This window comes from Pelmatolapia mariae, linkage group LG7 (assembly GCF_036321145.2).
Source record: "Pelmatolapia mariae isolate MD_Pm_ZW linkage group LG7, Pm_UMD_F_2, whole genome shotgun sequence".
NCBI lineage: Eukaryota > Metazoa > Chordata > Actinopteri > Cichliformes > Cichlidae > Pelmatolapia > Pelmatolapia mariae.
This window is the reverse complement of record NC_086233.1, coordinates 17,920,761-17,941,827: the sequence shown is the minus strand read 5'-3', so window position 1 is coordinate 17,941,827 and position 21,067 is coordinate 17,920,761. Positions and strand designations below refer to the sequence as shown.

The following is a 21,067-nucleotide window of genomic DNA, read 5'->3' as shown; positions in this document are numbered from 1 at the left end:
AATCTCATAAACACATAGCTAAGGCAAAATGAATTATGGTGTGCAACAAAAGTGGCAAAAAATAGTTTTGTTGTTGAAGACCGAATATGGGCCTGCGGATCGGTGTCTTTAAAGAGAAACCCAGCAGTGCCAGCAAATTCATCTTTCTCCACTATGCTACCATAAGCTCCTGACAGTTTATTACATGCAACAGTGGTTATCATTTTAATTACAGACAGGCTTATTATAATCCTACTGGGCCCGCCTGTTTACATGCTTGTTAAAGTATTGCTCATTATCCTCTACTCTGTTCCACACACAGGCAGCTGCTCTCCCACCTAACAAGGAAAGTGAATGGGCCTCACATTTCATACAGAGAGCACAACACATTCAGACCAGTTTACGGGACTGTTAATGCTCACATTATTTTACCTGTTCGTGAAAACAAGCAACACGAAAAGCTTGTGAGGGCACACAAGTAGCCTAATGCACTGAGACAATGACCCAACTTAGTGTGTACATCCAGATTCTCTTATGGTAACAAACATAACTTTTGTGTGTGTGTGTGTCCATGCAATACAGACATGGATATCTCCAAATTAGATAATATATCACCTTTTTCTGCATTTGTCAGCACTAAGACAAAGGATGTGCTGTAATCTAGCATAAGGATTCCCACTTTAATGGTCTGCCGATCTTTATGACTGTGGTGCCATTCAAGGACACTCACCTTTGAATATACTGTAGGGAGATAAAATTACTATTTATCAAGTGAAATCTCTGTTGCGGTGTGGCTGTTGTTAGATTCCAATCCAAAGTGCAGACTTTCATCTGTAATTCAAGCAGTTTCACAAAGCTGTTTAGGAATTACAGCCATGTTTCTACATAGCATTCAATTTCCAGAGACTCAAAAGTAGTTGGACAATCTAAAATAATGTTTAATATTATAATAATGTCCCCATCCTCCCTCTGAATGCTGTTGAGGTGGGAGTTATGGGGATGGGGGCCTCTGCTACGCCTTCCCAGCGCACAGCCAGGCTTCAACTTACAGGCAGCAAGCATAAAGGATACAAGGACACCTTCCCCTGCCCGCCGCCTCTCACTGAGGGCAACTCCAGATTGGAGTCCAGCCTCTCTCCATGAGAGTCCAAGCCATGCATTGAGGTGAGGCGACTAGCCGGTGTCTCTCAACCCCATCCACTAGCTCAGATTCAGAAGACATGTCCCAAAAGCCAAACCTTGTTAGCTGGAGAAAGTACCACCAGGGCCTCTGCCTGACTCACTTTTGCAGTCAATTATTGCTTATAGCCTTGAAACCACTGACATACTTAAATGATGGTTTCCTCTCTTGATATGTTACACCTTCAGTTTCTGTTCCTTTGGGGGTCTCTCTGCCTTCCGTTTTATTTCAGTAAATGAAAAGCAAGCCTATGTTGGGCTGACTTGACCCCTGAATATCTCATTTCTTTGTGATGAGAAACAAGCGTTGCTTTCTGATCTGCTTCGCAACATTTGGCTGAATCTGAGCAAATGTTATAGCCCGATACACTTCAGGTTTCATCTTGCTGGTTTTATCAGCATTCACATCATCAGTAAACTCTAGTTACACTGGCAGCCATACATGCATAACATTGCCCCCACTTTTTGACAAATGATGTGCTATGATTCAGATGTAAAAGTGGTTAATGCAATACTTTTGAACCATTTTTATTAAAGCTAGAAGTCAGCACTTAAATCACTTCAATGTTTGATTTAAAAATCCACTGTGCTCCTGTACAAAGGCCAAGTTACAAAAACTATATCACTGTTCAAATACTTACAAAACTAACCATCTGAAACTTGCTAACCCTAAAATCTTACCAGTTTAAGACAAGTTTTGCCACAGTGAAAAACTCAACACTTGTGCCCAGTGTAAGAAGACTTTTAATTGCTTTGGTGTCGGCAAAACAATGTGTATCTTAACAACACTAAATATGTAAAACAACCACCAGATGAAAGACAAAGTATCATAATGGTGTTAAAACATGTTATGTGTCAAAGTACCAATTTCACAGTAAATACTGTTTGTTAAAAGAACATTTATACTGGGGAGACAAACACAGTCATAAATTACTTAACATGTAGGAGAAGAAACCATGTTAGAGATAAATGGCTGGCTTATGGAACAATATGAGGAAGACAACTCGACAAAGACAAATAACCCAATATCAGGTTACATTTTTTCAGTGGCATACAAAATAATGGTTAGAAAAAAAAAAAAAAAAAAAAAGAACAGAAAAAATAAATCCACCATGTGAACCTCACTCACTCAGAATATTGTGGAAACCAGTAACAAAAACTACATCAGACACTTCAACAAACATCATTAAAACTCTCACCAAACACTAAATGATAGCATCTCACGGTTTTGTTGAATTCATACGCTAAAAGGACTGCTTGAACTGAACACTAGTGTGCACTCCCTCCTCCAAACTGTGTAAGCTCTACAGTATCTGCATTTTGAGGCACTTGGAAATAATATGATTGTACTATGTGTAGTATAATATGTACATCTGTTTCGCTTACGTGCCTGTATGTCAAACTTAAACTAGCGGTTCTAAATAGAGTCATATTTACTGCTTTTCAAGCCACATAAGGACACTGAAAGTCAACAACATGCCTTATCCTTTTACTAACATTGTGACTCACAAAGTACAGCAAGTACACACGTGTACACCAGTGAATTTTTTTTTTTTGATATCATGAAGTGGGAATGATAACTTGGTTACTCATTCCAGATCAGTACTTTGAGTCAAAAGGGGCTTTAGACCCAGAGGAAGTGGGCAGGGCTTGAAATCTCTGGCATCTGATCTGAAGCGAAGATGTTGACCAAGATAAGCCTGGCAGGAATGCATGAAAGAGTGCTAAGAAGAGTGCAAAAATGTGTTGGAATAAACTGTTCATTTTCCTTGTGCTTTTCCAAAAGCATACTGCTCTAAATCATTAAAATCAATGTGTCGAAAAAAAAAAAGAAAAAAAGAATTGAGTCTTCCCTTAAAATGCAACCATGAAACACACTACAAAATGTAATTTATCAAGCTGATTATAAGTTACCATTATCACTGCTACATTTTAATTAAAGGAGGGAAAAAAGAGGAATAAAAATATTCACAGTCAAACAATTTTAGTGAGTTTTGGGCTCAGTCTTTCAAACAGAAACCTCACACACATCATATATTCACAAAATGACGTTCTTGATCACTGGTCCCACATGAACACGACACTCCACATTATTCCACATAGCTATTGATGGTCCCTCTGCTCCTTTAGCAGCATGGAGGCCTGACACTTAAGGAAGGCTAGCGATGTCCCGCTTTGGAGGGGGTCCGGCCGGCTTGCAGGGAGAGCCATTGGCTTTGTCTTCAAAAACCAAAACTCTGTGGAGAGAGATGAGTCATGGGCGGTTAACACAATATCTCCATTTAATGTTAATTTGAGCGTATTCCAGCAGGGAAGTTGCACCCTCTATAGGTCCATCACAGGGCCAGCAGAGCAGTATTTACATCATTGTCACCATGCGTAATTACAACTCAATGCAATTACACATCTAAATATGATCAAGACGGCTATCTGAAGTTCAACCCCAGCCTCAGAATGGGAACAAAGGTGATTTAAGAGAGTGTGAACATGACAGGTTGTTGGTCCCAGGTGGGCTGGTCTGGGTATTTCACTTTTAAAGGCTGATCTACTGGGATTTTCCCACACAACCAGCTGTAGGATTTACAAAGAATGGTCTGAAAGAAAATATCCAATAAATGTTGATGAAAATCTGTTGTTAATATAAGAGGAATATGGCCAGATTGCTTTAAGCTGATAGGAAGCCCACAGCAACACCAATAACCACTTTAACAAACAAGGAATAATACAGAAGAACATCCCTGAATGCACAACAAGGCAAACCTTGAACCAGATGTGCTAAAGCATTAGAAGACCACTCCTGTCAGCTAAGAACTGGAAACTGAGGCAACAATTGACACAGACTCACCAAAACCGGACAGAAGTTTGGATAAATGCTGCCTGGTCTGTTGGTTTCTGCAACATTTGCCCGTAAAAGCATAACTCTACCCTGTATCAACAGTTTAGGTTAGTGGTGATGCAAAGGTGTGGGAAACGTGTCCATTACAACCTTTGGACCAATTAGCACCACCTGAGCATCTTTTAAAACACCACAGTATTGTTGCTGACCAACTCCATCCCTTTATGACCACACATCTTCTGAAGACAAGATAATCTGTCATGTCAAAGCTCAAATCATATCAAACTGGGTTTTTGAACATGACAGCAAGTTCAGTGTGACCACCAAAATCACCAGATCTCAATCCAATAGAGCATTGGAATGTGGTAAAATGAGAGAGTCACACCAAAGATGTGCAACTGGCAAATCTGCCGCAACTACGTGATACTATCATGTCAATATGGAGCTAAATCTGAGGAATTATTCTGCATCTTGCTGAATCTGTGAAATGGAGAATTAGGACAATTCTCAAGGCAAAACAGTACTAGCAAAACCCTAATAAAGTGCCTTGGCATGTTCCCTTCAGCACCACGGAGAGAGGCATAAAGACTGTAAAATATTAATTTAGATGTAAATTAAAAAGACTGACAGTAGACACAGGATGTAGCAGCCAGGCAAGAAGCAGCTGAGCAATAAGTGAAAGGAATGGAATGAAAGGAAACCACAAAAGGACCGAGGGCAACAGTGGTTTAGACTGGACACAGCAGAGTGAGTGATCTGACAAGAGCTATTCAGAGCAAATGCCTGCTTTTAACTTCCTTTTTTGGAAAACTCTGCAAATCTCCAGTAAGCTCATAAGGAGTAATGATCCCAGTGACGAAACAGGCACTCAGCAACTCAAACTCTGGCACATTCCTCTGACCACTACTCTCACTCATTTTTTTTTCACACTTAGGCCTTTGTCTGCTATTCTACCCGTCACCACTAATATTCATCAACGTACAGATTGAACTGAAGAGTTTTCATGACCATTGTGACCATGTTCTGTCACCATAAGGATTTGTGCTTTTTACAGAGATGAGCACACATCTGTATTTTTTCCCCAAAGTGCAAGCATATTTTAAAAGGGGTTGAGGTGGGAATTCTGGCATCTTAATAGCAGATGGTCAATAGTTTCAAAGGGAGCGACTCACATGGACTTGGATGCCTGTGCAGCCAGACCAGCTGCAATAACATTGAACAGACTCTGTTTAATGTTATGGCATCTATGTGTGTTGTTTAATCAGTGTGACTTTATTATCTGATAAAGACTCCATTACACTTATCTCTTCAAAGAGCAATGTCTCCTTCGCTGCCCTCCTGCAAGACCTTTAACAAATCACCACACGGCTCATTTGTCAATCAAAATCTTGGTCTAACAAATTATGACTGTGTCTTCTTTTGTACTTGTGCACTGCACTAACACTAATTGAGCCCAGTTGCGGAGCTTGGTCTCATTCATTGCCCACTAATTACAACTAAAATCAATTATTGTCCTGCCAAATGCTTTGAAAAACACCATTCTAAAGCTGTTCTGTGGCCTCAGCTTCTCCCTCTTATGTCCTCTTGAGACAAAAAAACAACAACAACAAAAAAAAACCCACACATGAGAGGCCTTGTAGACCTTGGCTGTTATCAGCAGGTCCAGTAGGTTGCCATTTGAAGTTGGAAAAAAACAAAACAAACAAAACCAAACACACATACTACAAAGAACCAAACTAAAGGTAGTTAACCATACAGATAATTATTTCATTTTTCTGTAGAACAAGAAATATGATATGCATGTATTACATATATTAGAAAATGTAGCCAAATACTGATAATGATAAACGTTATTTCTGGATGCAACAACGGTCTTACTAGAATATCAGCAAGCAGACAAGAGAAGCAGGAAGGGATTTAAATCTTTATAAATAGCAGCTGTGGGATTATGGGATACACTTTTGAACAACATTTGAGTGCCAAGGAGGAAATGCTATGCATTTTCTCTGCTTGCTGTTTTTCAGGATTATAAGATTTGTCTGCTAAAGGGTCCAGCCAGCTTAGTCCAGCATAGCTGACACGCAGCAGCCATTACAGGCTCTAGCTCCTGTAGGTTGACCTAGTGCAAGGCTGCTTTAAAAGGCTTACACTGGCTACATTAACGCATTTAAAAACAGGTGCACCACTTTATCCACTGGGGAGCATGAAAAAGTTATAATTACATATTCTATAGACACCATTTCTATTGTAAAGGGTACATTTTAATGACACAGTATGGTAAATTTTGGTGGCTTTGTCAGGCCTATGCAACCATAAGTGGTTAATCAGCCTATTCTCAGTACCCTAAGATTAGGATCCCCACTACAGAGAGGGATAAGCTGACTATGGATAGGCTACAGAGATGGGTTTTGTTATCATGCTGATTAGCAGCCAATGCAGCATGTGGGCTGTGACATCATCCCTTGTCATCCCTGAACCCCCTGCTGTTTAAGGAAGCAATTGGCTGACACAGCACACAATACATATCCTCCCTATTAGACATGTGAACACAAGCAATGAACCAGCACACAGTCATACATTAAACAAAATATCACTGTTAAAAAAACAAACAAAAACCAAACACACATGCACACACACTAAAAGGGGGTTTACTTACAATTTGAGCACAGCTGAGCGCTTGCCAAGCATCATCTTGACAAAGTCCCTGTAGTTAATGGTGTTGCTACTGCCGCCTGTCACCTCCACGATCATTTTTTTCAACTCCAAGTGGGTCTTGGGCACTCCCAGTTTCTCCATCATCCGCTTGAGACCCATTAGATCTGAGACAAGGTGGAGTTGACAAATGGATCCACGATTAGCAGGAAAAGGTGAATCGCTTACCTATTTATGTACAAGTCTTTCTTTTCCACAATAATATGAAGAAGAAAAAGAAACTTTCAAAAACGCTAAATTACATCAACACCTACAATAGATTTTTGACTAATTTTACACAGAAAGTTTCAAGTATTTATCACACACAGATCTGTTCGGTCTAACAGTTTTATAATGTCTGCTTCTGACAGAAATACCATTTATTTCAGCTGTAATGAGTTTAAAATACATTGTAATGATTTGGTAAAAGTGCTTCTGAATCACAAAGATATCTGTGCAAAATTATGGAAATCCAATATTAATTGTGCAGAGACCAGGAAACTGAATAGGGGCTAATATTCAGAGATATTTTGCTGACTGGGGAAGTTTTATAGGACATACAGGAGCTTGTTTTAGGAACCGCAAACAGATCCTGACACTACAGTTGGCCCCACACCTGTTCAAAACCTTCCACAACAATGGACAGAACAGTCTCACTTCACATGCAGCACACAGCAAAGTAACATGAGCCTGTTTAAATCCTGCGCTCACTGGGGGCAGACAACACACACACAGTATTAATTACTGTTGCCTCATGTCAACATGGGTTTGAGCGACAGTTGTTATCTGGGTTGTTTTTTTTATTACTCACCAATCTCTCCTTGGTCGTTCAGGTCAAACTCAGCATATTTATCTGCAAAACAAGCACAGGAGATTATTACCAACAGTGGTAGTTCATTCACCATCCCCCACACACATACACACCTCACAGTACAACACTAACAAGCACCAACCTCCAGAGAGCATATTACATGTCAGCAAAACAGTTAGCACACTCTGCCCAGTGATCTCAACATCTTACACTGTGTTGACAGCTGACCTAGCAAAGACACAAACAGCTGATAACGACAGGTGGGTTTTTGTCTGTGTTTTCCCACATCTCTGAGCAGGAAGCAAGCAATCTGGCAGCTGCAGGGAGCCGTGGCAGCCAGATTAAGAGTCAGAAGGTCAGGAAGTTAAAATAGTACTTCAAGTTTAAACAGAGTGAAAAGAAAGATGTTTGGGCCCTAAATCACCAAGCACAGCAGCATACAGACAGTTCATGGGCTGTGAACAAACAGACTCTATACTCATTTCACTATAAAGAAACAAAAGTTGTAATTACTGAACATTCGAGACACTAACACGTTGTCATTGTTGAAAACACTCCCTTAACAACTCCTCATTAATTAGTGGTTTCAGCAAAAGAAAAAAAAAAACAACAACTTGTTATTTATGCGATAGAATAACTTGGATGTATGAGCGCTAAGACCAAATGTTACAATTTTTTTTTTAATTAGCATAGAACAACATTTACCATTAATACTTGGAGGGAAACTCTTATAATAGATGCAGTGAAAACTTGAGGAATAAATCTAGTATCATCAATTTAGCATCCTTCTAAATGTCAATTAGGGACACAATCTCTGCAGCTATGATGGTGAATAATGATCTGAAGAGTTGACGGTTTTGGCAACATTGTGACATCACGAGGTAGCTGACCTGTGACCTCTCTGAATATAAAATGTTGAATTGAAATTTAATTGGTTTTTCTCGAGTCTAAGTGAACTATTGGGTCAAATCTGAAATCCCTCAGGAGATATCACAATTGTGAGAACGGAACAGATGGAGGGACAGCCTGAAAACATAACGCCTCCAGCCACAGCTCTAACAGGAGCATGAAAATTTCTAAAACAAGTCATGACTTTCATCACTGATAAATCAGACATTTCTTTTCTTCTTTTTTTCCTATTGAAAAAAAAAAATCACTTTGCTGTATCACACCAAAAGAAAACAATTCACACATTTTAAAACATGGAATTGAAAAAGATTGTTGCTTTGTTCAAGCTTTCATTTCTAAACTGGGATGGAATGAAATGGAATTGGCCTAAAGATTACTTTTGGTATATTGTCTAATCTAAGTGGTTTTAACCACAGACAGGCTTAAGAATAAATAGTAATTATTAATCATTGGATTTCCATTCACTTATAAAAGCACAACACAAACATGTCAATGAACTGACTGCTTCTTCGGAAGCGAACGTTTTTCCGCTTCTGCCTAAATTTTTCTGTTCCCTTTTCCCTGGAAGACCACTTTAGTCAGATTACACTTGCTATTTCTGTACCACAATGGGAGCTCTGTGTGTGTGTGTGTGTGTGTGTGTGTGTGTGTGTGTGTGTGTGTGTGTGTGTGTGTGTGTGTGTGTTGGGAGGGACAGAGAGAGGGTACTGTGTTAACTGAGTGAACCCGTGGGGAGTGGGACGGGACAATGCCGACCCTGTTCGTAAAGTCTGAGGAGTGGGCCTCCGCACACACATGCGCACACGCACAGCAGTTTTTGAGTGGGCCACTTGTCGTAGTGCAGCCTGTTGATCATCTGCAGCCACAGAAAACGGCTCAACTGCACAAAACTCAAGTCTTCAGTTGCTCCTCCTGACCCAAATTCTTTTGGCAAGTGATGCTAGAAAATAAATGGCATCAAATTCTCAACAAAGCCTTAAATATACTTTATTTTCTACTTTTCTCTGACATTCATAAGGAGGTCTGAAGTGCAAGTTTGATTTAGACAAAGCTGTTTGTTTGTCTACCACCCACTTAGTCACCTCATCCAAAGGGATTTTCCATTTTTAAAAAAAGGAGGGTGACTTGCTGATAAAATAGCTGCAATGGACGGTGACCTCACTGACTTCCTCTGCCACTTTGGCCAACAGATAAACACAAAGATTTCCCATCACTTTAAAAGACCCTAACCCTAAGGGCAGATGGCACTGTCAATTAGCTTCTGTTTAGTCAAAATAAAAAATAAAAAAAAAACAAAAAAAACATAACTTCAGTTTTCTTTTTGATTTGTCTGAGAGTGATGAGAAACAAAAACAACCTGTGGAACTGTAAGCAGAGGTACAGTGCTAGTTATATATATATATATATATATATATATATATATATATATATATATATATATATATATATATATATATATATATATATATATATATATATTCAGAATTAGTTTAGAAAGGGGAACTGCTAATGGCTACTTCTGAGCAAATACAGGCTACATACTGTAGCTCAATCGGTAGTTGATTATCAGCACCATCTTTTCATTTTAGTCCCAGATTAATCTGTGTTTACTTTGCCAAGTGGCTGCAATTACCAGGCAAGCTAACAGAATTTCTGGTTGCAGAAGTTTGTTTTATTTAAACTTTTTAACTGTAATCAAGTGAGTTAATGAGACTGAAAAACTCAGACACAGGTTGATGCGTTGTGTCCTCTTTGGGCTTCATTATGGGCAGCAGTGGTTCAGGGGGTAGAGATGGTCTGACTGATGGACTGATTCCCTAGCTACTCCAGTCTTCAAGATACTGAACTCTGAGTATCCCTGGACACTTCTCCACAGCAGTGTGTTCACAAATGTTAGACAGGGTGCTTAGGTATGAATGTGTGTACTGATGATTCAACACCGATACTGGTATGTATTGGACATGGCAGGAGTTGCATCGGTGAATCCCTAGGGCTGAAGTAGCTAGGGCTGTGTTCTCCAGGTTTATTAGTGGACTGGTTTGTTGATACAGTCTCATTTGACCAAATACTCATTTGTTGGATAACTGCTGCTGTTAGAAGGAGAAAAGATCTGTACCGATGAGTACAATGTATGTATGTACAATGCTTGAGACTTAGAGTGTGAGCTTAATAGAATCAACACTTTTTGAAATATTTGGTCTAAAAATTGTCCCCATCCAAAATCTAGGTGTAAAACTTAATTTTTCATTAAAACTGAAAAAAATTTCACAGTGGCAATTGCTCAGAGCATGAGGCTTATTAGTGTTATTGCTAATTAGAGTGCTGAAATCACCAGTTGAAACAGCTCTATTTTAAGAAATCGTATTAATATAGGAAAGCACACATTGGTCAGCTCCAAAACTGTTATTTCTGTAAAGTAACTTTGTTAATGTGATTTAATGTTTCACACATTATATTTTCATGTTTTTTATAATTCATTTATGTTAATAAGGCCAGCAGCCTGAGTACCCTGTGGCTGATTAATTTAATCTAGTGACTAACTGATAGGAATAACTACATTCAGCCATTTAAGTAGTAGCAAGTGTCCAAAAACCAAACAAATCAATGAAAACATCATTAGAGTCATCTGAATATCCAAAATTAATTAAAAAAAAAACAACCCCAACTTGCTGTGGGTTTTATGTAAATGTTAAAATAAAATATGACTACATTTTATCTTGTTTTTTTGTTCCATGTGCTGGGTTGCAATGAGTCGATCTGACTGGTAGTTAAAAACAGTGTGACCTTTAAGCCTCTGGGACAATGTGGAAAAGACAGGAGGGGGGGAAGAAAAAAACCCAGCAAACCTCCCAGGACCCTGGTGCTTGGTCCCATTTCTGTTTATATATTACTGCTCCATTTCCTCCAGCAAGCATGCAATGCAAGTAGGACACTGGAGCATTTTTTCTTCTTCATTTCAATACTTATGCTGTTTTTTACAATAAACTGCTTTTTTGGTCTGATGTGAAACCGATTAAAAAACTCACACCGACTGTAAAAAGAAAAAAAATCTACATGCCTTAAGTGTAAATGTAATATCTGTGGAATGGGGAAGGAGTTCTTTTCTAAATTGTGCAACCCTTATTCCTGTATTCAGCAAGTATCAATGTTTTTACTCCTGTTCCCAGGAGCTAGGAGTTTACCCAGGAAAGCTCTGAATATTGCAACAACAAGCAGAGTCACGCCCCGGCACATTCCTACCAGGCCACTGAGGACTTGGCCTTACAAATGTTTTAGAAATCACAGCAATCTGTCTTTCCCACAGAGAAAAACAAAATGCTGAAGACTAAAGGATTGTGTGTGTGTGTATATCGCCTGCCAAATAAACAAATATTTAGGCTAAGACAAAAGCCAGGAAAAGCCCCAGCCACACCACCGCAGATAGCCATCAGCTGAAGGAAGGGCTGGATTTTCTTACTTTTGAAACCTTCCAACTTTTCAGCCAGGTCTTCTTCATCACTGTATTTCTGGTCTTCCAGGTACTCCTGAGAAAAAGGAAGGGGGTAAAACAAAAGTGAAGCTGGTCATAAAATACAGGTTTTACAAGTTTAATGAAACTGGGACTACTTTTTCATCTTCCTTGTTAGATTCCAGCGAATTCCCCACACATGAACAGAGAACTTTCAGCACACCAAATCTGACTGTGTCCAGTCCAAATTTTGAACTGTAGACCAATGACTCCCTTTACTGTCGTTACTTATCACTGCGTTCATTAAGTGGAACACCTCGCAAGGGTATAAAGCTGCCAGAAGGGAGCTAATGTAATGAAATTATAATGATGCAACATGGCGTGTGGGAGTCATCCACAATCCTTGCAGGACAGAGTGAGGGCCAGAATGACAGAGCGTGTCGTTGTTCTTCGCGCTGATCTCTGTGTGTCTAGCGAACTTGCAATTAAGTGTAAAGAGGATAAACACCACGACTGGACCTTTATCAGGGATGCCTGACTCAGCTGTGCTGAATCACACTGCAATCTCCCACACAGAAGTGTCCTGCAAGTCATTTTCGTTATGTAAACAAAGGAAGTGCCAGTTTTATGAGTCGTGAAAATCTATAAGGAACGGTTAAACTGAAATACAGATATATGGATTACACTTTACATCTATGAGCAAATTATAGTCGTTTTATATTGTTTTCGGTCATGAAAAACAAGAAGAATAGTGCCAAAATTTACTTGTCACGTTTACATGTCTTGCACATGTTATTAGTTCCTCATTATTGGAGCCTTGATTAAAAAAAAATAAAAAATAAAATAGACGAGTGGTGCCAGAATACAGAACACAGAAGCTGAGATTTGAGATCGGGAACTACAAGATGCACTCATGATAATACAGTGGAATTAAATGGATGTCACTGTATAAAAGAAAATCCTGGATTTAATCACAAATAACTGATATTTTTAGACAGAGCCGCTTAGGAACCAGGGGTCATTTCTCTAATGAACAAATAAATACAAGCAGTGCGTAGTGGCAACTGGGACTGCTGTGCACATACATTACTGTCACAGGCTCCTTTCCAAGTGTCCTGCCTTTTTTTTTTCTTTATATACATATAATTGTACATTTTGCCGCCGCAGTGAGCTGATGACATCCAAAGCAGAGTAGGAAAACAGAGATTATACAGATATTGCGTCAATCTGTGCGAACTACTACGGCTGACGATGCGTGTTAAACAAAGAGCTCATTGTAACACCTGTTTCCCGTCGGCACACAGAGCAGAGCGGCAAGAAGATCGCCACAAAACGCGTTTTAAAAGTCTCCCCCATTGATATAATCGGGTCAGAGGGAGACGTTCACGGTCCCTTAGCACAGAGCTGTGTGACAGCATGCAACCATTCAACAAGTGCCCCCCCAGACCCTGCAGTTGGTGACGTGGGGTAATCAATAAAAATGCATCATCAACAGCATGGTCACGGCCAGCTTCAAAACACGAGACAGTGGCGTTTTGATTTCTAATTCACCGCACTCCTGAGACAGTTACCCGGGAATGCACCGAATCCTCAAAAACGAGGACAAGGCCAAGTCAAGTGTGCGCGAGCTCATTAAAATTCAAATTACCGTGAAGTGCCGTTAGAGAAGCTCGTGGCAAATAAAGAGAACACGCGTACCTGGTTTATTTCTTCCAATTTTTGCCTTTGCTGGTCCTTTAACAGCCCGAAGGCTTTTCCACCTGCAAAACAAAAGAAAGTGAGGTTATTTTTTATTAAATAGCTGGTTAATACTAACACGGGCTTAGCCTGGACGGTAGCCGGTCGGCCTGAGATGCTCTATTGTAAAGACTAACGTTAAGCTGTAGCTAGCCACAGACATAAGCAGATGCCCGCTAAAGGGGGCATGGCAGTCCGTAACCATTTTATTTATTACCTTGGAGATTTTTACTTGAAGGCATCCCGGAATTTATCTGTGATGTAAAAATCCAGAAAATGAAAAAAAAAATTCCGAGCCAGAAGGCTGCCGCAACTGTCCGCCTGGGAGATACTCCTATTTAGAGAATGGGCTCAATAGGCCACTCACTGCACCGGTGTCAAAACATACACTATTATCAACGGAACTTCCGATCAGTCCTTTCAAAACAAAACGTTGAAATCCCAGAAAGTTGATTCTGTTCTTCTGGAAGTAGTGTTTTCAGTGGGAGAAACGTCACGCACTGAACTGGAGAGTGACTTCTTCAGTCTCAGCTGACTTTATAAACAGCACATTTGCATAATGGCCGAAACTAGCACCAGTGACCAACAACGACCCGTGAGGTCAGTTTTATGATCAAATTGCCATGACTGCAATCGCAGCATTGTAAGATGGTAAACGAGGTACCCTTATGCCCCCTCATCAATTCAGAGATGGTCTTTACCTTTTAACCTAAATGGCCTGCTTGACTCCCTGCACAAACCAGCATTCCTCCCTGTCCAGGATGTGTACATCTTCATCACTGAAAGGGTGACCACTGGCCTGTAGGTGTGACTGCAGAGCCCTGGCCCAAGGAATTAGCTCTTCTGTGTTCTTTCAGAGTTCTAACGTGCGGTATGTTGATGTTCGGATTTTGATTACTTAATCGGTTGATAAAATAATGAAACAGATATTAATTAATGACTTCCAGCTTTCCAAAGCCCAATGTGAGGTCGTGAAATACCTTACTTTGTATCATTATGCCAAACGCAAAAGCTTCCCACTGAGACATATAGGCACAATCTGCATCAATGTTACGAGTCTATTTAAAACACTACGCACATTACATGGGACAGCCACATTCTTCTGCTTTATTAACAATCTGCTCTTATTTTGAAAGGTGAAATATCCACATTCCGGTATCACGACGCAGAAACGCTCCTCTCGTCAGTGAGTGATGCGCTGAGTAAACTGGAACGCCTTCGCCATCACGTGGCCTCTGAGCAATCTGCTCACAATAAATCCGTGACCAAGACAATACACGGGCAGTGAAGGGTAAATATCCACATCTGAGCAAACAAGCTGACTGGGATGAATTAAAAGGTGAAATAAATGTGCAGAAATACATTTGAGGTCAGGTATCTATACAAACATCTTTGAAACAATCGCTTTATAGTAAATAAAAATTGTATTAACATATTATTCCGCAAAATTGGATTTTAGCACATCCAATAAAATGTTAATTTACTCCCCTGATTTAATCTGACTCGCCGTCCTTTCATCAGATGAGGCTTTACACTCTTAGGCAGGATGTGTTAAAAACGACGCTGTGTTTTTGTTCCACGTGTAACACATTTTGTGTGAATTTTAACACGTGTAAAAAAAACAACAAAAACCAAAATAATTCTTTCAAAACAACACGTGTTGTGTTAGATCTGACACACCATGTTATTCAGGCACCAAATGTGCTAAAATCTAACACATAATACAATATTGAGGAAACACAATTTATGTTATATATGAAAGTACATGATGTACAGTATCAGTGTGGAGGAATTTTAAGGTCATGCCAAAGAATCTCAACCTGATTGAAGTCTAGATGTTAACTAAGCCACTCCAACACCTTTATTTTATTTTATTTTAATATTATTTTGAGTCATTCAGAGGTGGACTTGCTGCTGTGTATTGTATCATTGTCCTGGTACATAACTCAGGCGCTCTTGAGCTTCAGGGTGTGAACTGATGGCCACACATTCTCCTTCAGGATTTTCTGGTAGAGAGCAGAATTCATGGTTCTATCAATCACAGGACTGACAATAAACTGGACTGGGCTAAAAACACCACTGCAGTCTACAGGAAGGGCCAGAGCTGTTTCTATTTTCTGAGGTGGCTGAGGTCTTTTAATATCTGTCGGATAATGCAAAGGCTCTTTTGCTAGTCTGTTCTGGTCAGTGCTAGCCTCATGCTGTTGCATGCTGGGGCACAGTACACACTGCATAGTGCACACCCTTAATATCAAATCCCCAAGTGAGAAAATCATTATGATAAGGACAATATGTGTAATATCCTGGATTATTTATAATCAGAGCTGTGTATTTATTAAAGCTATTTTGTTATATTTTGTAACTTTGTAATTATTTTATTATTTAATTCAGTTAGTTACTGTTCTTACTGTCTTGGTAGTCATCAGTACCCTTTTGATAGGTTCCTCAAAAGATTCACAACTGTTCCCAGCTGTAGAAATGGTTTTGTGACGCTTTCCAGACCGATAGATGGCAATGACTTTGACCATCCTCTGTTTTTTAATTAATTAATTAATTAATTGTTTCTTCACTTTGTCAGACAGGTTCGATTTAAGTAATTTTTTTATTCAACATATTTGGCAGTGGTCAGGCCAGGGTGTGGCTAGTGAAATAGAACTGAGATTTTCAGCAAATTATATTGACCTTCATCCAAATAGCCTTGATAAATGAGATCGTCATTTAAAACAAAACAAAACTGCATTGTCTTTAGTCAGGTTATTGCTAGCTAATATTCAGAGTTGTATGATCAACACACTTAAGTGTGACAAATATGAAAAAACAAAAAAAATCAGGAAGGGGGCAAAATGTTTTTCACAGATCTGTATTCTCCATCAATACTAATGCAATCCCATTATAATTTAATTAGATAACAGCCACATTAACATGTCTGGTACATACATTGCTCATGGCATTAGGCCAGAAAATCAATAATCTTTACCAACCTCAAAAACATTCAATAGCCCACATTGACCTTATGCCAAATTTCATATTGCTTCCCAGGAGATATCCAAACTTAGAGAGTGATTGGTTGTGTTTTTATTGAGCTGTTCAAACAAAATGCTTTCCAGTTACACCAGTTCATGCCGATCAATTCAAATAAAACTCCATCGTCAGTAATATAGAAATTAATCTCTAGTTTCAAATTCCCCCTCGAAATTTCGGTGTTGCTACTGAAACATTGGCCAGAGAAAATATAGTCGTTGCAATTTGTCGCCCCCTTGTGGCCAATTTTGCAAAGCCCTACAAATGAAATGTATTGGGGGGGTTCAGGTTACAGGTCATTATTTTTTTATGTTTTTCTTTTTTTTGTCTTTTTTCTTTTGGTCAGCTTTGGGTTGCACATGGTTAGAAACACTGTAGATATATGACAATGCCATAGCCATGTTATTTGTTTGTTTCAGTGCTCTTCATGCATTTATGTATTCCCACTGAACATTATTTATGATATCAAGCCACTGAGGCATGCTTGATGGCAGAGAGAGTATAACAGAGTATATGGAGAGCTATATAAATCACTTGCTCTGTAGCACATTTTCCATGCTCATGTGCTCTATTTCTGTTTCTGTAGGCCTGTCAGTACTATTTATTTAAAACCGACCGCTGCCTGTCATTGCAATGACTGAAACTAGACAACTAGATGCAATTAATTATTGCGAGCGATTATGGTGCAATTACTGTCCATCAAATGCTGACAAATTTGCATGAAAGTTGTAATATTAGTATGCTAATTTTATTTCAAGGTATAACACAAATGTCACCATAATCAGAAAAAAATTCCCCCCATTAACAATTAGAAAAGTTCTTGTAACATATGATCAACAGCTGAACTGAAAAGAATCAATCTGCATGTAGATCATTTAGATAATTAGTGATTATTTGTAGAAACAGAACAAGAGCAAGATATACATCTATGGTGTTTTTTCATTTAAAGTAAAACATAAAAATAAACATAAATAAATAAAAGCAAATATAAGCTGATAAAAACCCAGTGTATTATTCAAAACAGCTGGTTTTGGATTGTGGTTGACGAAACATGAAAGCTTCATAAGTCCCTTTTTATAATGTTTTATTGTCTAAATGATTGATCAAAATTAAAATGACTGCTACAGGATTATATGATTTCATCAGATAATCAGTTTATAAATCTTGGTTTTTTGTTGTTGTCTTCCTGGTTTAATGTGTTTTGATAACGTCAGAAGTGGTTTTGCCAAACATCATGATTTCACAGTAAGCTGACCTTTTTGGGGTGAAATTGAATTTCATATCATTGCATTTGTTTCCTATTAGACCAGGTGTCAATCTCATTTGAGTTTATGAAACACAAACTATCCAAAATGTTCTCAAGTGGACCGGACCAGTAAAATCACTGCATAATAAAAAGAATATTTCTCTTTCTTTCATGTTAAGAATTACATTTTGAAAGCATTCACTTGGGTCAGAACAGCAATATTTACAGCCATATGCCAAAGTAATAAGAACCCTTTATACCATTACATTAAAACTTTGTCAGACAACAGAAAGCATTATATCTTGTTAAATTACTTTACTTACCTAATGAGATTTAGCAAGCTCACATTGCCAGAATAACTGATATTAATTGCAATTTTCTCACATTGCCTTTGCGATCTAATGGACCGAATTTGACTCTTTGCAAGACAGTTGTGGCCCTCAGGGCACATATTTGACACCACTGTACTAGTTAAGTATGGAACATTTTTGGCATAGGTAACTTATGAAGTTTTGGGTTATGACCAAAGGTGTTTATGAGGTCAAAAAGACATTAAGTTTGATCACCAAATTCTAATAACTTCCAGTTCACGTTCACAAGACATTCCTGAGATATATTGCCTTCAAAGGAATGCAATCCAGAGACAATCCAGGAACATAATACCTTCAACCACCGCTGTGGCTGGTGCAGGGACAGAAAAACAACTCCCAGACTACTGACTGATAATGAAAATAAATGTTAGGTGCAACCCTAAATCAAAGCGTGACCACAAAGTTGCAACATGTAATGTAAAGGCTCACTAAACCAGTGGTGTCAAACATAAGGCTCGGGGGCCAGAATCGACCCAACAAAGACTCCAATGCGGCCCGCTGAACTGCTTTGGAAAATGTAAAGGAGAGCATAAATTTGAGACTTTTCACTAAGTGTGACATCTTTTCCTACTAATAAAGACCTCTCTGGGCTATTCAGACTACACCAAAGTAAATAAGTAATAGAGTAACAATGAAATGACAGAAGAGTTCCTGTTTTTCTTACACTTCTTTCTTCTGTTTTTCTAATTTTGACATCCCTGCACTAGACAAACAAACAGACAGCTGATGTGGTGAGAGCACAGTGAGGAAATAAAGTCAGATCACATCAGTTTTGCTTAGAAACCTGAGTAGCACAGATTTGTATATATATTTTTTACTTTTATATTTTATACCAAAAATAAAGATGTCAGTGTGGACAATCAGGGAAAGGAAACTACAAAGAAGTTTTAATTGGCTAAGCTCCGTCAGTGGTGGCACCGGACGTTTGAAGAGTCTGGTAGTGTCAGTCCTTTTGTCTTAAGGGGTGTCATTTTCATTAACTGTGATATAGGCATTGTCAAAATGTCGTGGAGTGTAACTGCGGGCCTTATTTTGCCCGATTAGCCCTTTTGATAAACTTGAATGTGTATGTGTTGCTTTTTTTCTTCTCCTGCAAAACATTTTGAAGTGGCTCACTTAATTGATTGGATGGCACTTATTTGCACATGGAAATTCAGGGGTGATATTTGAAAAACATTGCTACTTCTGTTAAGGGCCTTGCTGCAGTGAATACAAACACAGCACAAAAAGGAAGTTGTGGGCAAAGCCTTTATCAGAAGTTGAAACATTTTGAAATGTATTTCTTTTGTCATTAAACAAAAAGGCTACACGGGAACACGACAGACCTGTTTAGCTAACAGAAAAAAATGTATATGTGTGCTTGTACATATATTCACACAAGTTTGCATTTTATAGGCTGTAAGAAAACAGGCATTGTATTATGTCTGGTTATGTGACTGTACACCCAGAACAACTTTCAGGAATTTATGGGCGCATGCTTTAAAATTCACTTTGTTCAGTTTACCACAGTGGTTTTAGTTTTATTAAAGGAGACGCTGTTAATACTCACCACAAAAAAGCTTGATTGGTCTTCAGCTGGAAAGCCTAGACTGCATCGTATTAATCAGCAAGACTACACTGGGAGCCCTTTTTTTTAAACATTCATTAATTCAGTGTTACATCACAGGGCTGCTTGGTTTTAAATAAATTATGGCCTTGGCAAGACCACAGTCTGGTACTAAATCGCACTTGCGATGCACTTTCATATCATAATGGGTTGCCCTCCCAGTGATTTTCTAGCGCTCTCATATTTTTGTTGATGTTCAGAGATGGGAACCCTGCAGAAACGTAGCCTGTAGACGAGCCATTGAGATTCAGTCTTGATTCAAAGGTGACATTTTATGCTTTTCATAGCAATGGGCATAGCTTCAAATAATGAGGTCAGTGTATGTAAAAGTAATCCCTGTGAGGCAAAACCTCAGTCTAAACACTCGCTAGTCGACATCTATTCATGTGCCTCGCTTTCTTTAATATAATGAAGGATTTTCTTTTACCTGTGAATCATGCAAAGGTACCCTAGAGGACTCCCAGAAAAAAAAAAAGAAATATGGAGGTGGAAATGAGCATAATCGGCCCCCCTTTGAGAACTGCTTTAATAGTTTTCTTTCCACCTCTGTGCAATAGATCTGCACAGCTGCCTGACTAGAATGAAGTTTCATCCTACTGCAGAAATTTTAATCAGGTTTTGTAGTGTCTTTGTACTGCACTCACAATGTGACAAGATTAAGAATATCAGAAATTATGAATTCTAAATATGGTCTTTACTTGTTCCATTTCCTGTAAGTACACAAAAATATACTATAAATGCAGTTGGACAGAACTTCCATGCTGATGTTTGGTAACAGTATCCTCTGGGTTAACATCTTCAGATGGAACGGTTGTGCTTAGAGTAAGAGCAGTTAAGAGTCATACATAATACATTAAGAGTAGAGAATTAAGAAAAAAAGGCATTAGCCTTACGTTTTAATATAGAATAATACATTTACTGGCCACTTCGTTAGCTAGAATTAAGTTTATCAACTTAATTCTTGTTTACAACCCCCTTCATCACCAGCATCAGCCTCAATGGTTATGGGATAGTTTCATATTGTTTACGCCAAATTCTGACTAACATGTGACTGTATCACAAATGAAGACTCATCAGACCAGGCAACGTTTTTCCAACATACCATTGTTTAATTTTGGTGAGCCTTTTGTGACACGTAGCCTGAGTTTCATGTTCTTAGCTGACAGGAGAGTCGCATAGTGCGGTCTTCTGCTGCTGTAGCCCATCTGCTGCAAGTGTCTTGATGCATGGTCA

General features: G+C 38.8%; 1 protein-coding gene across 1 annotated transcript; it reads right to left on the bottom strand.

Moving 5' to 3' along the window:
- Positions 1 to 1,840: 1,840 nt before the first annotated feature.
- On the bottom strand, positions 1,841 to 13,950 carry aif1l (allograft inflammatory factor 1-like). The gene is made up of 6 exons (XM_063478197.1): positions 13,808 to 13,950; positions 13,552 to 13,613; positions 11,863 to 11,929; positions 7,497 to 7,538; positions 6,651 to 6,813; positions 1,841 to 3,395 (listed from the first exon to the last, which is right to left on the bottom strand). Exons 1-6 carry the CDS (start codon positions 13,830 to 13,832, stop codon positions 3,308 to 3,310), a joined length of 447 nt encoding a protein of 148 aa, XP_063334267.1. The 5' UTR covers positions 13,833 to 13,950; the 3' UTR covers positions 1,841 to 3,307.
- Between the last annotated feature and the right edge of the window lie 7,117 nt (positions 13,951 to 21,067).